Consider the following 20013-nt stretch of genomic DNA (forward strand, 5'->3'; position numbering starts at 1 on the left):
ATGCATGACGAGGTTGGGCTTTACAGCCAGTTAGTAACACAGACAGACATGTATTCTTTGGTGCAGATACCAAAATGTAGAAAAATACAGTTATGAAATTGAAACGGAGTTCTTAATTTGTGTTTCTTCAGATTGCATTGCAGCAGACCCCATGAAGTTATCCTACAACTGATTTTGATACTTTACTGTATGGATGGTAGCTATAGGACATGCTTTGAATTCATAAGATTTAACAATACAGTGTTGGGGACAGATCAGATGGCCAGAGACTTGAGACTTGGCTTCTACTCATGGCAAAAGACTTGAGACTTGACTTGGACTCGAGGTCAAAGACTTAAGACTCGACTTGACATCCAAAAAATTACTTGTGAACATCACTGAAAAGTATTGTTTTAGACGGAGAATTAATGAGCGCCCGAAAGCACGGTAACTTTATATGGTGGAGAGAGAGAGAGAGAGCGAGGGAGAGACTGACGAGAGAGAGGCCAGTGGCATTGGAACAAAGCCGTGACTCAGAGAAATAAAACGTCTTTTTGCCGATTCATCACTAGAAGTGTAACTGTAGCAACCATGTCAATGTCCCTAACGTTCACACATTCAATAACCGACAGGAAGGAGCTGGTTGAGTCATGAATACGCATTGTGGAAGTAGCCTACGTGCTAACGCTGCTGCAGTGATTGCTCAACCAGTTCCTTCTTGTCGGTTATTGGCTGGAACACTGTTTGTTATGGTTCGTGGGGCAGGTTGGCGCAGTTTGTTTTTGTTGTTACAGAGACCGTGTTTTTTTACAGTGTGTTCAGGGGACAGGCAGCTAGTGGATAGTAAGGAGATGTTTGCTGTATGTGACAAAAAATGTTCTAGCCTAAAAAACGCGTCACATCACTTAGAGCACCTTTTAAAGGCTAAATGATCAGTAGAAGAATACAGATCTACAGAACTACATTGACCGCTTTATTGGCACCGAAGTTCTGAGGTGTATTAGTCAGCTGCAAATATGGCTTGACCCCAAAAAAATTCTAACAAAAGATTTTTCAGTGGTTTACAGTAGTATCAGATGTACTTAAAAACATACTAAAAGTTTACCAAAGTTTGACTTCAAGAAAGGCCCCATTTTCAAAATGGCGGCCACCAGGTCCTTAAAAAGACCATTACTCCTTTGTATTCCTACTACACCATGAATACTGGTACCTTATACATGCTTGTGTGTGTGTGTATATATATATATATATATATATATATATATATATATATATATATATATATATATATATATATATATATATATATATATATATATAAGCAAGCAATTTGTTACAAGCATATTTATGCGAAAAATAAGGGCAAATAATAAAATTTCCCTTAAGTAATTGCATATTTCTCATATATTTTTTTGCCTAGTGTTGGTGGTTTCTGTCCATCAGCTCCCTTCTGATGAACCTCTACCACATCAGAGCCATCTCTTAAGTTTTTACAGCAAATGGGGCAAGTTTCTTGGTTTACAGCAATATGACTCATGATAAAAATTGCATTTGGAGTGTACTTTTTCCTCAAGCTAATCCAACAATGTCATCCTCTCTTAATACACTCACATTGTTGGCCTTTGTCATGTGTTAGAAATCTTTCTAATGTTCTTTTGACACCCCCATAAAATGACATTGAGCATGTGTCTGAGAATAAGACATTTGTGCTGTAATATACACTACCGGTCAAAGGTTTTAGAACACCGAATCTTTTTTTTTTTTTTTTTTTATTGAACTTTTAGCAGTTCAAGTCCAATTAATAGCTTGAAATGGTCCAAAGGTAAGTAGTGAACTGCTTGAGGTTAAATAATTAAGGTTACTCAAAACTGAAAAATGTGTTCCGAATTTTACAAAAAGGCCTATTTCAGGGAACAAGAAATGGGTTAACAACTTAAAGCTGTTCTGCAGCAATGGAGGTTGATCAAGTTTTGAAAGTTGGTGCTACCAATTCCCACAGGTGTTCCAACTTGTCTGGATTACTTACAAACCCCTCTGTTTGTATAAAAATATTGTTGGAACACAATGTGGTACCATCATAACACTTAAGAATGTTGGTCTTTCCTACAGAGAAATTGCAAAGAAAGTCAAGGTGTGAATGAGTACAGTATTCTTCACCATCAAAAGGCACTTAGAAACTGGGGGAAACTCTGACAAGAGGTCTGGCAGACCCAAAGCCACAACAGAATCAGAAGACAAGTTTCTGAGAGTCAACAGCTTGCGTGATAAGAGGCTCACAGGACAACAGCTTCAAGCACAGCTTAATAGTGGTCGTAATAATCAAGTCTCCGTTTCAACTGTAAAGAGAAGACTTGGAGCTGCAGGTTTGATAGGTCGAGTTGTAGCAAGAAAGCCATTGCTAAGACGTCAGAATAAGAAAAAGAGGCTTGCCTGGGCCAAGAAACATTGTCAATGGACTACTGAAGACTGGAAGAAGGTGTTATGGACTGATGAATCAACTTGAAATCTTTGGTTCATCATGCAGGATTTTTGTACGCAGTCGAGTAGGTGAAAGGATGGTTCCTCAGTGTGTGACATCAACTGTCAAACATGGAGGAGGAAGCGTGATGGTCTGGGGCTGTTTTGCTGGATCCAGGGTTGGTGATTTGTACAGAGTGAAAGGCACCCTGAACCAAAACGGCTACCACAGCATTTTGCAGCGCCATGCAGTACCCTCTGGTATGCCCCTAGTTGGTCAAGGGTTCATCCTACAGCAAGATAATGACCCAAAACATAAGTCCAAGCTATGCCAGAACTACCTTAGCAAAAAAGAACAAGATGGTAAGCTTAAAAACATGGAGTGGCCAGCACAGTCACCAGACTTAAACCCCATTGAGCTGGTTTGGGATGAACTGGACAGAAAAATGAAAGCAAAGCGACCTACAAGTGCCACACATTTATGGAAACTTCTGCAACAGAGTTGGGAAGAACTTTCTGAAGAATATTTGATTTCCATTGTAGAAAGAATGCCACGAGTGTGTTCAGCTGTTATATCTGCCAAAATATGGCAAAAATATGGCAAAAATTTAGACTACATTTTGGTTTATAAATTGATTCCATCATTTCTTTTTTAACTTAAATTGTTCATTTGTTCTATTCTTTCATTTCAGAGTACAATAACACATGAATGCATGAATTTCAATTAAAACCTGGAAAAACTGGGGTGTTCTAAAACTTTTGACCGTAGTGTACATTTTCTTTTTTTACCCACCACACGGAGGAGGGGTGTGGTGGTGGGGGGTAAACGTAATTTAAGTTACTTTTGGGTGGAATAACTTTTACATTGAATGTCAAGTCTGTGTTTTAGCAACAAAAAGGGTATGTCTCCAAAAACGCTTACTGAATAGGATTTACATGACATAGGCTAAATCGTTTACATCTCTGGTTCACCCCAAAAAAGATAAAACCTTACAGTTATCTCACAAAATGTATTCCATAAGTATTTCATCATGTCAGTGCAATTTAGACCGGTCCAATGGATTCATAGACCCAGAAAACATGGGGTTAGATACCAAGATTACTTGGCTAGGTCCAATAATGAAGGAGTTAGGATATTTTGAGGGCTTCCTGTCCATCTTGGACGCCATATTGAAAATTACACTTTTATAGTGGTCAAACTTTGGTAAACTTTTAGTATGTTATTAAGGACACCTAATACTACAAAAAACAGCTGAGAAACGTTTTGTTAGAATTTTTTTAGGGTTAGGTGTTTTTTTTTCATATATGCAGCCGCCTATATTGCCAGTCAGTTGAATGTAATGATTTCCAGATGTATTTTTGGGTGCTTATATGTGCAACTTATTGCAGAGGTGTCAAAAGTGCTTCTTACAGCAAACGGCAAGGAACTCCACAGAGCGCATGAAGCATTCAGTCAAAAGGTCCTGTTACTGTTTGGCTAAAGAATGGGTGAGATGCTGGATGTAAGCAAGTTTGTACAATTCTCGATTCCAGATGGTGTTTTCATCAGCTCAGAAACAGCTGCACTTACGCTGTCAGACTTCTCTAAAATAACAGGAAGGACACAAGCAGGCAAATAACAGCATGGTACAACAGTGGCCAGCTGAAGGGCATCTCTGAATGCACAGCTCATTCAGCCTTGAAAGGAGGCAGGCTACAGCAGCACGAGACCATGCTGGGTACCATTCCTAAGCTAATGCCAAGATCAGACTAAAGTGGTCATGTGAAAAATCTAAACCAAATCATCTGAATGTCACAGCACCAAAGCATTGTTGCTGACCAAGTTTACCCTTTTTCAATGCGTACCTCCAGCAGGGTGAGGTCTCTGGATGCTTCAAGGAATGTTATGGTGACTTTTGTTAAAAATCTGCAGTAAATGTGTGATACTATCAAGTCAGCATTAATTCCTAAATTTAAGAGCTTATACAGCAATTTTAAATCACTTTCTTTAATAATTCAGGCTGCTTAGGAAGCAAAGCAGTGAATGAGGAGATATTTGGCAGGTGTGCCTCATGAAGGGGCCACTGAGTGTAAATTAAATAAATCTTACACACCAATAGCACAAGTCTTACATGTTACAGCAAGGCCATTATTTTCAATGTATGGAGAGGTCGCTCTCTCTCTGGAAGCTTAACTTGGCCAAAGTTAAACGAAATTAAACTGTAACCCCAACAGAACAAGTGTCCAATGGGAGAAGTCATGATGATGGTAATTTTACTGTATAGAAAAATAAAAAAAAATGTTTTACATTAAAATGTAACCTGTAGAAACCTAGTTAACTGCAACTTGATTCATTTTGTGCTGCCTCTTGCAAACTATTCTTCTGTTGCAAATTTCTTTATTTTGAGATTCTTGTTAGCGTTGGGTGTCAAGCTTTAATTAGCTGTATGTTTTAGTAGGACATCAATTCATTGTCAGATTTATTAGTTTTTCTGCTCGCTAGTTCAGAAATGAAACTCCCTTGCAAAGTTTTTCTGTGGGTTTTTCAGCGACAGAATTTGGGCTACTGTCAGGTTTAACATTTATTTTATGGTTCCTCTCCCATTAGTGTCATTTGGATTTTCCAGCTGCCAATGTGTAATTTAATGTTGTCTTTATCACTTGAGAATGAGAGTGTGCACCCAGTCACATAGTGCCAGCTTTTTCAGCTCCTCACTGCCGTGTGTGTCACTCTCAAATTCACCCTCGCTAAAAATAACAAGGTAGGATAGAGGTGGTGGTGACCTGTCTACAATGATTGTCTTCGGTACAGAATTTTAATGGGGAGTTGCTGCAGATTTAGAATCTGTAAGGGTTTTATCCAGCACCTCTGTGTTTTGGTGCCGTTATAAAACGAGTTAAATGAAACATGCTCAGAAATAATCTGGATAAAGTTGCTTTCCACTCAAATTAGCAAAGCCAGCCAGCCTGCCAGTGATGCTTGTTTTATTTTTTTGAGAATTCAGAACTACATTTTTTTTGTCCACATAGTGTGTGGCTGCAGTTGAGTAGTAGATTGCAGTTCACACCTGTCAAAATAAATTTTGAATACTCAATACTCAAATTTTGCATTTATTTAATCTCTTAGAACCTGTAACAGCTGCTTATCACAAAGAAAACCATAGCCATACAGCTCAAAACGTGGCTTACCATGTCTATTTGGTACCTTACTTAAGGTACAAACTCAGTAACCTTGTCTGAATTGTTTGGCGTATAGGCAAATTAGCTGTAACCAAATTGATTCAAGATTTGTCACGCTATAAGAACACTGTCCCACTAATTCACACTAGACTACATACTGTATGTGGTTTTAAAAAAAAAAGTAAGAAGGGTTTTACCAATTACAGTAGCAGTTTTTGAATTATGCTACAAGCAGCTTGTTTTATAAGACTTGGGTGTGAAGCACTGGAAACCAAATACAATTTGGTGAAATTGAACAACATTTCATTAATGTTTCACTATGTTGTTAATGTTTTAATGTAATCATCACTATTGGGTTTGATGGGCATACTGTAGTCATAATAATCTGTCCCAGAAAAAAGAAATGGTTATTTCATTAGCAGTGCTGTCCCGGGATGTTAAACCTTTTTTCTGTTTTTTATAAATTTAAATTTAGTAATGATTTTATTCCTCCTCCCATCTAGATCTGCACCAATATATTCCGGACTCTTCCACCAAGCGACAACCCTGATTTTGACCCAGAGGAGGATGAACCCACTCTAGAGGCTTCCTGGCCTCACGTTCAAGTAAGGATCCAATACAGCCTGTGTGTTGTTGTAGTTACAAGTTGCAAGGTATTTCTATTAATTTATTTTTTCCTTTACCTTCCAGTTGGTCTATGAGTTTCTCCTACGCTTTCTAGAGAATCCAGACTTCCAGCCCAGCATTGCAAAGCGCCACATTGATCAGAAATTTGTTCTGCAGGTAGGAGTCTATTTTGAAAATATTTAGCACGACTTTTAATGATAATGATTGTGTAAATGTATCAATAGGTTCACAGTTAACCTACTTTATTAAACTAATTCAAAGTTGTCAGCTACAGGCATGAATCTAGATTTCTTGTAGGTCTGTAGATAATTAGTGTCATAATTATATGTTCAAAGAGAATACTAGCTGGCTGTTGAGCTGGCAGTGTTGTGACAGCTCTAGGGCTGCAACTACAGATTATTTCCATTATCTATTAATCTCCAGATTATTTTCTGAATGAACTGATTGTTTGGAAGGAGAAATGTCGGCAAACATTTACAGAGTTTAGCATAACATCTTCAAATGTCTTTTTTTTTTCGTCCAACTAACAGTCCTAAACCCAAAGATAATAAGTTTACTATCATAAAAGGGTAAGAAAACCAGAAAATACTCACATTAAAGAAGCTGTAACCTTTGAGTTTTTGCCATTTTGTTCGGGAAATTACCTAAACTATAGATTGATTAATCGCTGCAGCCTTTGACAGCTGCCATTGGCTGGTACAAATGGTCATTTTGTTATGTATTTTGGGACTTAAAGTATGATTAGTTGGATGAGTCAAACCATTAATAAGCTGTAGCTCAGCTACATCTGCCCTTGCTCAGTACCCACCTACTGCTGGAATGCTCACTTCTTGTGTGAAGCTGCAGAGCCAAGCAGCAGCTAACGGGGGACCATGGGGCCAGGAATGTTGGCTGGGCCACATCCGAGGTGCCTGGACCAACTTTCCATGATGTTAGCGTGTGTCGTGGGGGAACTTTAAATAGCGGTCTGTTGCTTACTTACTCTAGGTTAAGAAAAGGAGGACTGTGGTTGGAGCAAAGGGAACAAAGAGGTTGAGGTTTAGGTGGCAATAAAGCCATGGAAAGGCGGCCCTTGGTTCGATTAACTCAGTTATCATAATACACACAGTGTAGGAAAAGGTATTCAAATATATAAAATAACAATCATATCAAGGTCCATTTCTCACAAAATTATTTTGCTTTTAATCTGCTAAACAGGCTTCACGTAGTACAGATGAACCTGAGGCTTAAACATGAGATTGTCCAGCAAATGTAAGATGGAGCCTGATGTTTTATAAGTAAATAGAAAACTGCTGGTTGTTTAAAAGTTATTCAAGTTATTATTATTATTATTATTATTATTATTATTATTATTGGTAATACTTATACACATCCCTTTTTGTCACGTGGTTGCACTTGTCTCGGTTTGTAAAGTCTTAATCTCAATCATATTTGGTGGACAGAGAGGCTTTTAGTCAGGGAATTACTCATTTAATTTCAGTAATGACTTGGTTATTCTCACAGTGGATAATCTTTCTATCCAACTATAAAATGAACTTGACGTTCATTTTAGTTCTCTTCTCTATTTCTAAGCAAATTGCCTTTATGATTGTGCCTTGTGTCTAACTACAGATGGACACAACACGTTGGTTTATATGGACCGACTGGGCTATTCTGGGGCAGGTACTGGTCAAGCTCCTGAGAAAACTCAAATCCCAGTGTGACCTATTGTGATTGACGTTACCTCAGGCATACACAGCATGTCTGAATTATACTCTGCAGTCAAGTTCAATGTCCGTTTCCCATTTCGTCCTTATTGATAAACTTCATTTCAACTTAATTTCTTCTGTCTGGTCAGTAAGAATGCAAGTTTTACAGAAACACTGAGTGTACAAACAAAACAACAAAAACAAAAGTTTATTTATTTATTTTTTTATTTTTTTACTTACAGGTTTCTTCTTTTCCTCTACATAGATATAGCACCTTCATGAGGCTGTAGGTGTCATGCTGTTTATATATATATAGACTATAGACTATTAGTTGACAGCAAATATCCCTATCACAAGTTCCCAGAGTCCTAGGCAATGTCTTTAAGTTGCATTTTCTGTCTAAATAATAGATATTTAATATGCAATAATGTAAAAAAAAAAAAACACACAAGCAGCTGATTCCTTTGAGAGGCAGCAGCCAGAAAATGTGGCATTTTTGCTTGATAAATAACAACAATTATCCAAATAGTTGGCAATTAATTTACTGTCAATCAACTAATTGTTTCAGCGTTATCTTTTCAGGGTTATTTCTAGTCCTCTTCACTGATCGCCTAGATGTAGGAGATAACTAATTTCACAATAAGTAATTACCATAACCTTTAATGTATATTTAAAGTATTTTTAAGTATTTTAAATGGTACAAAGAGAAATTGTATTTATGTTCAACCAATTCATTCAAATGCTTAAGTGGTAACAAATTAATCACAGTGTATGAATGCATAAAAATACAATTAGCAGTGTGAGAAGGCATGAGGTAGACAGCTGCAGTAGTGATGCTTTTTTTTCACAAGTGAATATTCATTTTCTAATCCCAGATTTTTTTAACGATTTAAATTTGAATTCAGGATATTCATTAAAAGCCCTAGTGTGGAGACCTGATAAAAATAGATATTCACTAAAAACCCCTTTCAAATGAATCAGGAAAAATGAAAACTGAAGTAGTGTGCGTTTGTCCTTTCAGCTTCTGGAGCTGTTCGACAGCGAGGACCCGAGGGAGAGGGACTTCCTGAAGACCATCTTGCATCGGATTTATGGAAAGTTCCTGGGGTTGCGTGCCTTCATCAGGAAGCAGATCAACAACATTTTCTTGCGGTGAGTGAAATGTTCAAAAGGCAGCCAATGTGACAGGAAAACATATTTGATGTCCTATCATGTTGAGGGGGGTCTTTTTTTTGTTTCACAATTTTCTCTTCATGTCATTACATTATGTAGGCACATGAAGATTAATCCCAGCTTTCTAAAATGGAGAGGATAAATATTCAGCAGTGTGTTGATTCTTTACAGCTCCTGTTATGCGTGACAATGGGCTTTAGGTGATTGAAACGGGGTACTTGATGTCGTTTCCAACAGGCAATGTGGCAAACTGGTGCACCCACTTTGACCATCTGCCACTGAGAATAAAAATAGTGTCACAGTTGTCAGGCTCTGTCTGTACATACCATGGCTGCACAGCAAAATGGAAATGGATTACCAAACAGAGGAGGCGATTGATGTTTGGATCATTTAGTTGCATAAGAGCAGTCGCTTTAAGGTCTCCAGCTAAATATGTTCATTTTTTCCAAGTCATTCTTAGTCCGGTATTTAAATGGAAATTCTTATCAAATAAAGAACTTGCAGTCTATTGATACAGAACAAACAAGTGATCCCTATTTCCTGTACAGGCTGTACTTTCGTGGAAGCCTAAATACTGGCAGCTTGACAACTTTTTTTGGGTACAAGTCATATAAAACTTCATATACAGGCTATAATAGAGTTTTTGGTCTCCCTATCATGGCACCCCAGTGACATTTTATTTATAAAACCCAATTGTTCTGATCAGTGTGCTCTGTTGGGTTCATGTGTTTCATAATTTCTGTTGCAGGTTCATCTATGAAACTGAGCACTTCAACGGCGTTGCTGAGCTGCTAGAAATCCTGGGAAGGTGAGTAATAATGCTTGGTCAATACTATCACCAATAATAGCCTCTGGGTTTAAATGCTGAGTCTCTACACAAAACTTAAAGACTTTTTCATAACACGTTGAGTAGATGGTAAACACATTAGTTTGTAAAATATTGGATTGCATTAGAAAAAGTTAAACTTTTAGCCACTGGCTTTGGACACTTTCTAGGGGTATCACAATTTTCAATTTTAAATAAAAAATACATCGAAATGAGCTTTTGATTTCGAAACCAATTTCCCCCAGTATTTTTTTTCTCTCTCTACCCACCGCGTACTTCTGAAGAAAGAGGAAAAAAAAACTGACACAGTATAGCTTACCGCCTGGTAGCATGCAGCTAAAGACACAGGGTAGCGTTAGCCTACCTGTAGCCTGCAGGTTGACTTTTCCAGACACAATGGCCGCTGTCGGAGATAATGGAGAAACAACACAACTGGAAAATTCTCCTGCTTCCCTGATGTCACTGGTGTGGCAACATTTTGCCTTCCTGTGAGTGAGTTATGTATACAAACAACAAAGGTAAAGCATGTGGGCTCCTACGGGACTCCATGGTGCATTCATGTGCACCTCGTTAAACGAATGGTGCGTTCTGTTGCACCTTGTAAACTCTGACAAACTCAAACTGTTGTTGCAAAGTACCCTTCTGCTATCTAGTGGCTCTTATTGTGGCATTGCCGTCCCTGTTGGGAACCCCCCCCCCCGTTTAAATCGAAATTGAATAGAATTGTGACATCAAAGGCCCTGAACACCCACACAGGTGTTTTCAGTTAATCTGGCTGATTGGACATCTTCCCAGGACTGTGTGGGTGTGTAAAGACTGATTGATGACATCTTTCTGAGTCTCTTGTTAGCTTTGTTGCACCTCTTAGGGCAGGACAAATAACAGCTTTATTATTCGTACTGGTAGGAACGATTTGTGACCTAATAAATTCCCATCTAAGCTCCGGCCTACCTTCAACCTGAGCAGAGGTCTAATCAGCCAGAATAACTGAAACCCTTGTGTAGGTGTTCAGAGGCTTTAAAATTGAAAGTCAAATTGACTCGTGGATTTGGAAAATCATGACACCCCTACTACTTTCTGTCCTTTCTGTATATTTAATAACACTTACTTTTTTTTTGGAAGTTTTAATCACTCTCGGAGAAAGGTGGATTTGAAAAACTGTAATCCGTATCCTAGAAACTAGGGCTGCTTGATTATGGAAAAAATAATAATCATTATTTTGGTCAATATTGAAATCACGATTATTTAACACAATTACTCATTAACCTTTGAATATAATGGATAGTGTCCAGGGTATAATCTGTTAGTGTCCTTTATCTAACAGAGTCTTTGGATCAGAATAAAATCAGTTTTACTACTGTGAGTCGGTTCAGCTTTACAGATATCACACATAATGATATACAGCTAATGAACAGTCCCACAGACATAATACAATGTGCATCTCACATCACATGTTCACTCACTATGACCACTACTACTGTCATTACTAAACATTGTGCCAAAATATGAACAATAATGTCGCCGTCAGTGGGCTCGTAAAAATCCAGCACATAGACGGTACGTTATGTGAAACAGGTGATTTAACGTCCCTGCTCATTTTACATACAGTTTAACAACAAAACTAAATGCTGAGGGAACATTACTATGTTTTTTCATGTTGGTTTTGAGCAGTATGCACCCCCACTAAGCTGGAAAAAGTTACTTAAACAGTAAGTGAATACAGCATGTCGGGGGAATACAACGTCTACTACAGTCTACTGCAAAGGCAGAGGGACGGCAGGGTTAGCTAACGTTAACTGTTCCCAGACAACGGAGTTGGTTTTGCCTTTTTTGCTCACCAAACGCTGCTGTGGCTGCCCTCCTTCTGCCATCTTTACTCACACTGGATTTTTACATTCCAGCGGATGATGTGCACACGACTTTCCTCCCTGACTGGCTGAGAGAGTTTATGGCTTCTGGAGGGGCGGATGTGTGCGTTCGCGTGTCATTCAGAACACAAGACAAAATAAGAGTGTTCTTGCAAAACAGAACATGGCAAAATAATAATTTTTTCTCGATTTGTACTATTTTGGTGATCGTTGGGAGCTGAAATTAAATTAATTGCACAGCCCTACTAGAAACCTGGTCTTTATTCTGTCACAGCTTTACTGTAACACTCCAGGTTGTGTGTTTGCCTTTCTGCACAGTAATCCATCGAACATCGTCCTGCTGTTTTTCTGTTTATAGTATCATCAATGGGTTCGCGTTGCCTCTGAAGGCAGAGCACAAGCAGTTCCTTATGAAGGTGCTCATCCCATTACATACAGCTAAAGGACTGGCCCTTTTCCATGCACAGGTAGGAGAAACTGTCTTTTATATTAATTATAGTTATAACTCATTACTTTTGTCTATATATCGTGTAACAATCTTGTTTTTATTATTGAGCTGCACAGAGCATATTTGACATCTTGGAGATCTAATGTATATAGCTGTTACTAAAGATTGTCTCTGCAGGATTAGGCACTGCCATGCTGTAATCTTAGTACTATAGCACCTCCTGGTGGCTTGGAAGTGGAAATGCACCGGTTCAGTGATTATCACTGTGTTTCAGTGTATCTTAGTTGCACGGTGGGAATGTATAAGAATTGTTATCGATCATAGGTTTTATTTCTAAATGCATATTAAACTAGATATATTTTTTCAGATGATTTTCTATGCAGTATTTATCAGATGGAGTTTTTGGGAACAATGTGTACTTTTACTCTTTTTCTTTTGTGTATTTTTTTCAGCTGGCCTACTGTGTGGTCCAGTTCCTGGAGAAAGATCCTACACTCACTGAACCGGTACTTATTTTTATCATTCCTCCCACAGAAAGCACAAAGCCTCGAGCACTAAATTAGTCAACACTGCAGAGAAATATGTAGTGGGTGCCAGCAACCACCCACTCAAACTGTTGGAGGTTTGTTTTTTCAGACATTGGGGAGAAATTCTCACAAAATTTTCTATCTTCTCTGTGCAGGTGATCCGCGGGCTGCTGAAGTTTTGGCCTAAAACCTGCAGCCAAAAAGAGGTATTCTGCATGTCTGTATAATTACACTTTACACTTACCACAATTGTCAACCAGATTATACTTAGTGTTGCTTCGCGTTCTGCACCTCTTATCTATTTAGGTGATGTTCCTGGGTGAAATTGAGGAGATTCTGGATGTTATTGAGCCAACACAATTCAAGAAAATCCAGGAGCCGTTGTTCAAACAGATCTCTAAATGTGTTGCCAATCCACATTTTCAGGTACGTTATGACGGAAACATACAAACGTTTACAGGGCTGTAGCAAAAAGTTTAAAGGGGTGATAGAATGATTATATAGGGTATTTCACACTGTTTCTTAAGGTCTCCTAATGGGGTGTGTAACATTGGTTGGGCTTAAAATGGCCTGATATGGTTGATATTTTATTGGCCCTTATGCATCCCTGTGTTTTGGCCCTATTTGTAACGAGAGCTTTTCTTCCAAATATGGTATGCTTATGAATATTTAGATGAGCTGCGTGCTGATTGGTTGAGCAAATCCCCATACACACACATTAGAGTCGCAACAGAATCTCATATTCCAGACACTGCAATGTTTCGTTACCAAATTCACTCGCTCTCACTCACACACACCGGCCATTTAGCAGGAAGAGGGGAGCTGCACGCCCTGGAGCTCTGTCAGGGCAGCGGCGTTTGGTAGTCCATTAAACCAAAAAACGGTGACTTTGCGCGGGTATGGAGTGCCGTGGGCTGCCAGCCGTGACGGAGTTCAATCTACCTCACACTGGAGTCTGTGAAGGAAGGCAGGCCAGGCGGCGAGGCAGCAACACAGGCAGCACCGACCGCTGAACTCCGACACACAGTCGGACAAAATTTGCAATTAGCCATCCATTTTCGTAAAACGGCCCATATTTCAGCCTTACATAGTTGATTTCTCGCATAAAAAAGTTTCAGAAGTGAATTTTGTAATTGAATAGCAGAGGTCTGCGCGACCTAGATTCAGAAGAATACCTGATCTCAGGACAGTTGTGTAGCCTATGTAAATGTTGGGGCGTGACCGTTCTCTTAATACACCCATGGGCTGACAAAGGTTCCGGTTTTTGGGAGGTGGACGTCAACTTCTAGCTTTGTTGAGATTCGCCCGTTTTCAGCGGCAGTTTCAAAATATGAGATTTTCATAGTAAAGGGGTATCAGTGGGACTTTGAGCTTCTATGTATGTCCTATTTACCCACCAAACTGTCGTTATTCAACTATGACAGGGTAAAATAGGTTTTGGGTTCTATCACCCCTTTTAAAGCATTGACATTCAAATTCTGAATCATTTTTATTTATGCATTTATTTGCGTGTCTATTCATTCTGTTTAAATCCGGTATTTCTGCACAGTTGCAGATAAAGATTAGGCACTAATATTATTAGTATTACACTATTTGTAGAATTAGATTCCAGAGGTGGCTGCGTAACATTGTTTCCAAAAATTTACAATAACTCCAGAGCATTGTAAAGACCAAAAGTCAAAATTGTTGAATATTCAAAATACTTACTTACGATACTTTTTTTTTTTTTTTTTTTTACCGCTTGCTGCACACAAAGGAAGGCACACACCTGTATTAACTGGGCAGTTTTTTTTTTGTTTTTTTTAAGGGTCATTCGAAAAGTTTTGAATGTAAAAACAAAATGACATGCGGTAGAGCCCCAGACAGTTCAAATCATTCTACAACCTTTGACAGGTGTTTCTGATATTTTGTTCACTCCATTTATATCAATCAGGGTAGGCTAACAGAAATACCTTTCTGTATATTACAGTTCAACAGCACCACAAACTACATCCTTCCAAATGATCAGAAAGAGGTTATTGTCATGACCTTTAAGGGACTCGGGCGCTTATTCAGACACAGCATGTGACATTGCCATGACATTTACGACTTGCTTGTCTGAAAGGGGCGGATGGATGGATGGATGGATGGAAAATTAGTGTTACAGCAGCAAAATATCAGAAACACAGCACACATACAGAATATACATGAAATAATAGGATACAATATACATGAAATAATAAATAGGATAGAATACAAGAACAAATATTTTAAATATATACAAGTTGGAAATAAAAATGTACAACTACTTAAATAGTATTAATAAAGTACATAATAAAGTAAACCTATTGTGCAAGTTGCACTTAGTGCAGTTGCAATGTACTGTATATGGGTCTTATCGAAACTAAAAGTTTTATTGCCTGTGGTAGGAATGATTTCTTGTAGCGGTCCGTGCGACAACGAAGCTGTCGGAGCCTCTTGGAGAAGGTGCTCCTATGTTGGACCAGTGGGGGGGGGGTGGAGAGGGTGGTCGGGGTTATCCGTGATAGATAACTGTTTGTTCGGTGACCTCCTCTCCACCACAGCTTCAAATGTCTCTTGTTTGTAGCCAATTATGGAGCCAGCCTTCCTGATCAGTCTGTTTGTGTCGCTGGCTCCGATGCTGCTGCCCCAGCAGATGGCGTTGGAGAACAGAGCGCTGGCCACAACAGACATTCTGCTGCACACGTTGAAGAATCTCAGCTTCCTCAGGAAATAGAGTCTGCTCATCCCCTTCTTATAAACAGCAGTGCTGTTGATTTTCCAGTTCAGCCTGTTGTCGATGTTGACACCCAGGTATCTGTACTCCTCAACCATGTCCGCATCTTCCCCCAGAATGCAAAGGGGCTGCGGAGTCGTTCCCTTCCTCCTAAAGTCAATCACGCCACAAAGTTGTCCACCAGCGCTCTGTACTCTCCCTCCTGTCCATCCCTTATAAACCCAACAACTCAGTCATCAGAAAACTTCTGTAGGTGACATGACTCTGAGTTGTACTGGAAGTCTGTGGTGTATAAGGTGAACAGAAAAGTAGACGGCACAGTCCCCTGTGGAGCCCCTGTACCACTCCCCACCACATCAGACAGAACACGGTCCAGACGGACAAACTGTGGTCTGTCTGTCAGGTAGTCCGTGATCCAGGAGACTGTCGGCTCACCGACACCCATCAGCTGAAGCTTCTCACCTAGTAGCAGTGGCTGGATGGTGTTGAATGCACTGGAGAAATCAAAAAAATTTGATTCTCACAGTGCTGCCACTGCCATCCAGGTACAAATGAGCTTCCTGATGACAGCGTCATCCACTTCCCAGACAAGGCTGGGAGGCAAACTGTAGAGGGTCCAGAGAAGATTTCACCTGCGGCCTCAGGTCGGCCAAGACCAGCCTCGCCAGCACCTTCATCACATGGGATGTGAGAGCCAGGTGGAGTCGACTACTTGGGGACCGGGACAAGGCAGGACGTCTCCCACAGCAGCGACACCCTCTGCAGGCTCAGGTTGAAAAGTTACTGGAGAACACCAGACAGTTGACTGGCGCAGGTCTTCAGGACCCTGGGGCTGATGCCGTCCGGGCCGGCAGCCTTGCGCCAGTGAAGCCTCTCCAGCTGTCTCCTCACCTGGCCGTGTGTGAGATAGAAAATCATGGGGGGTGCTTGAAGTGTCTGTGTGGGGAGATGAAATGTGCTGTAGCGGTGGGGGGAGTGGGCAACCACAGGGGAGTGAGTTGGGAGGTGTGGGAGCAAGAGAGGGAGGGGAGGAGGCAGTGTGGGGGGTTGGTGGAGTGGTAGAGGAGGCAGTGGATGGCTGATGAGCTAAACCTGTTAAAGTAATATTTCAGCTTGTCTTCTTCTACCACCACACCCGGTGATCTCTTTCATCCCTTTCCACACCTCCCTCATATTGTTCTGTTGCAGTCTGGCCTCCAGTTTCCTCCTGTAGGAGTCTTTAAACATGCGGTATACTAGGGTTGTGCCGATGGACGATGTCACCATCGTGATTTACGCGAGAAATCAACTATGTAGAGCTCAAATATAGGCCTTTTTACAAAAATTGATGGCTAATTGCAGATTTGGTCCGACTGTGTCGGATTTCAGAAGCTCCACAGTCTAACGTGACAGCCGGCCAGTGCCTGCCGGGGTCACTGGCATGCCGGTCGGCCTGACTACCTTCACAGACCCGCTGTGAGCTGGCTGGAGCTCTATCAGGAGACTCATGGAAAAGAGGCGTTTGGTTCCCTGATCATTTGTTTAAATAACACAACACACATATCCATTATAAGATTAACTGGAACCTGTGGTTTTTCGAAGTTATAATGCTCCACAAGAGATTGCGGGCGCAATGTAACAAGCTCGCTGACCTGGCTGTCACTCACACACACCGGCCACGGAGCAGGCAAAGGAGAGGGAGAGCAGCAACCCAGGAAATGGACAGCGGCCGACACGAACACACACGCCTATTAACGCCATAATAAAGCCATAAAGTAGGCTATCTTTCAACTCCGGACAGCGCTACTTTTCAGAAATACAGATAGGAGTTGAGATGAGAAGTTTTAACTGACATGTAACCACTGCGCTCACACGTTCCACTTAGCAACAACTGTAATGTTTAATTTTAAATGAATGTAGCCTGGAAGCCTGGCACACTTGGAAGCTCAGTATTTTCGGCGCCTATAATACCATTCAAATTTCTTAGTTTTTATCTTTTATTAGTTTTTAAGTGGAGAGTAAAAACTCCTCACAGTCCTTGTGTGGACAGGCTGCTGATAGTACGGACGCAAACCCACAGCCAGCAGTTCAATGTCCGGGCTACAGAAAGGTTTCTTCACATTCACATGTCCTCCCTCCATTCTTCTTACCGCTTTCTATAACGTCCCTGTCCGCCCGAACAGTCAAAAAGCGGTACCGCCACGCCTTGGTCCAGGATGTGCGAGTGCAGCCATGTCTCGGAACTCCGTCTGGGTTTTAATGAGCGCCTAGAGTTTGTCCGTCTTATTTCCCAGAGACCGTACATTCCCCGTAATGATCGCTGGGACGGCAGGCTTGTTTTCTTTTCTTTGCCTTACGTTTTAATCCACCTCTGCAACCCTGGTATCTCCTCTATAGTTCCTTAGGGATTTCAGGCTTGGCCCCCGGCGGCAGCACAGGTCGACACAGCGCTATTAGCTGATGGCGTGTGTAAACAATAGTCCCGCTGCCTTGTTAGTAACGACCAAAGTAAAATAAAACTAAGAGAAAAGTTCCGAAGTTGACAGAAGCCATTTCAACACATATGTTCTAAGTGACCATTAAAAATAAATGCAATTAAAGACCAAAAAGTGACTAAAAACACACAAAATACCGCACAACACAGTGCCATCTTGTTCTCTCCTTCATCTTATCTTCCATTTTCTACTTTCTAAGTCCACTTCACTCATGTAAAAGGAAAGTTGTCTACCTGTCTATCATTAAGCAGCACAATAACTCTCAGACTGCAGTCTTTCTACAATCTGGACCTTGGCTAAGAAGACAATCGTTACAAAAATTGATGTTTATGTGGCTTATTTGAAGCTAATGTACTTCTTCTTCTTTGTGATAATGGCTGTTTTGAGTTTGTACCTACATGGTTAATTGCACTTATTGGAAGTCACTTTGGATAAAAGCATCATCTACAGTATTTACATTACATGCAATGAAATGTATTTTTCTGTCTCTGTCCACGCAGGTAGCCGAGCGAGCACTGTACTTCTGGAATAACGAGTACATTCTCAGCCTCATCGAGGAGAACATTGACAAAGTCCTTCCCATCATGTTTGGTAGCCTGTACAGAATCTCCAAAGAGCACTGGAATCCGTAAGTACTCCAGTCTGGAGACATTTGATTTTAGAGATGGTCCGATACCAGTATCGGTATCTGCTCCGATACTGCCTAAAACGCTGGTATCGGGAAGTACTGGAGTTTATGCACCGATCCAATACCGCATAATAAAGTCCTAAAGAAAATCTACGTTAAAGTAGTTTATTTCTGTTCTTTTTCCGTTATAACTATAAAAGAAAGTTCTGTGGCATTCCTTGTTTGTGTTTGTTCATGTTTCACAAAGAGTTTAACCTGAGCCAGACAGACAACAAAGATAGAAATCATATCACATCCATACAGGGATAGTAGTATACAGTTGTTAAAACATAATAAAATATATGACACACTGGTATCGGAATCGGTATCGGGAAGCAAAGAATGGTTTCGGGCCATCTCTATTTGATTTGGCAGAGCTGTCTAACTTATCATTTACATACAGTAACACATGCTGAGATAAATTATCATGGTAAGATTCCAATCCTCTGCTTTATAAAAAATTATTACAGAGAGAATCTCTCAAAGGTCCATTTAATGATTCAACCGCACGTGGGAATCCTTAGCTATTGGAACTATTGGATTCAAAATATTGTTCAAGAATTAACATGGATGCACAGAAACCTGCTGTAAAGTTGTGATGCTCTTTAAACCGTGTTAACACGGCAATGCACGATGTCTCACGCAGCCTTACTATTGTGCTCTGACATAATGTTAATATAAACCTCTGCATATAGTTCCTGTATATCTCCGACTCAGATTTTCTTTTCTTTTTACCAGTCCTTCCTTCCTAATTATTTTTTATCTAGAGTTCATGTAATGAGTGTGTTATTTGAAGATGCTTCTGTCAGCTTTTAACTGTTTTTATTGGAAATTGAAACAGGGACAATGCACAAATAAACATTAAACTTGTAATACAAGAGAATATGTCTTGGTCCAGGTTATAGCAACAATTACTAATTTCCACCTGTAGTCCCTGGGCAGGTATGACAATATTTTGACAATATTTAACAATATTGAAGTTATCTAGGCACAAACACCGCAACGACACATCAAGTTACAATTTCTCCTTGTACCATGAGACGAACAAAGCAAAGAAGACGAGAATAAAAACTATAATACTAAAAATAATAACGATAAAAGATCTTAAGACACAACGGAGGAAGAAAATGTAAGCAGCACAGCCTGAATTACAGTCAAAAGTGCAAAGTCCAATTCCATAATAAGTGATCAAGATATATCATCCAGTTCCTTCAACAGTGTCAGGTTCTCTGTACAGATTAATCATTGTTATCCAGAGAATTGTAGATTTTTGGTGAAATAACTAGGCTGGGTAGTTTCATTTATATATTCTGTTAAAGATCAGTTCACTTATTTTATAGTTCCCACTCAACCCTGGTGGTATCCAGTCATGCAAATAGTTTT

General features: G+C 40.0%; 1 protein-coding gene across 2 annotated transcripts in view; it reads left to right on the plus strand.

Moving 5' to 3' along the window:
* Positions 1-20013, plus strand: part of ppp2r5a (protein phosphatase 2, regulatory subunit B', alpha isoform) — a 45368-nt gene that overhangs the window by 21630 nt on the left and 3725 nt on the right. The window contains exons 3-11 of one of the 2 annotated variants that reach the window (XM_028604857.1): positions 6099-6200; positions 6286-6378; positions 8932-9062; positions 9832-9891; positions 12136-12244; positions 12678-12731; positions 12908-12958; positions 13059-13178; positions 18464-18591. In XM_028604857.1, the coding sequence (XP_028460658.1) occupies positions 6099-6200; positions 6286-6378; positions 8932-9062; positions 9832-9891; positions 12136-12244; positions 12678-12731; positions 12908-12958; positions 13059-13178; positions 18464-18591 (848 nt within the window). The remainder of the gene's footprint in view (positions 1-6098; positions 6201-6285; positions 6379-8931; positions 9063-9831; positions 9892-12135; positions 12245-12677; positions 12732-12907; positions 12959-13058; positions 13179-18463; positions 18592-20013) is intronic. The other variant, XM_028604858.1, reaches the window with a different exon arrangement.

Source organism: Perca flavescens, chromosome 18 (assembly GCF_004354835.1).
Source record: "Perca flavescens isolate YP-PL-M2 chromosome 18, PFLA_1.0, whole genome shotgun sequence".
In the NCBI taxonomy this organism is placed as follows: domain Eukaryota; kingdom Metazoa; phylum Chordata; class Actinopteri; order Perciformes; family Percidae; genus Perca; species Perca flavescens.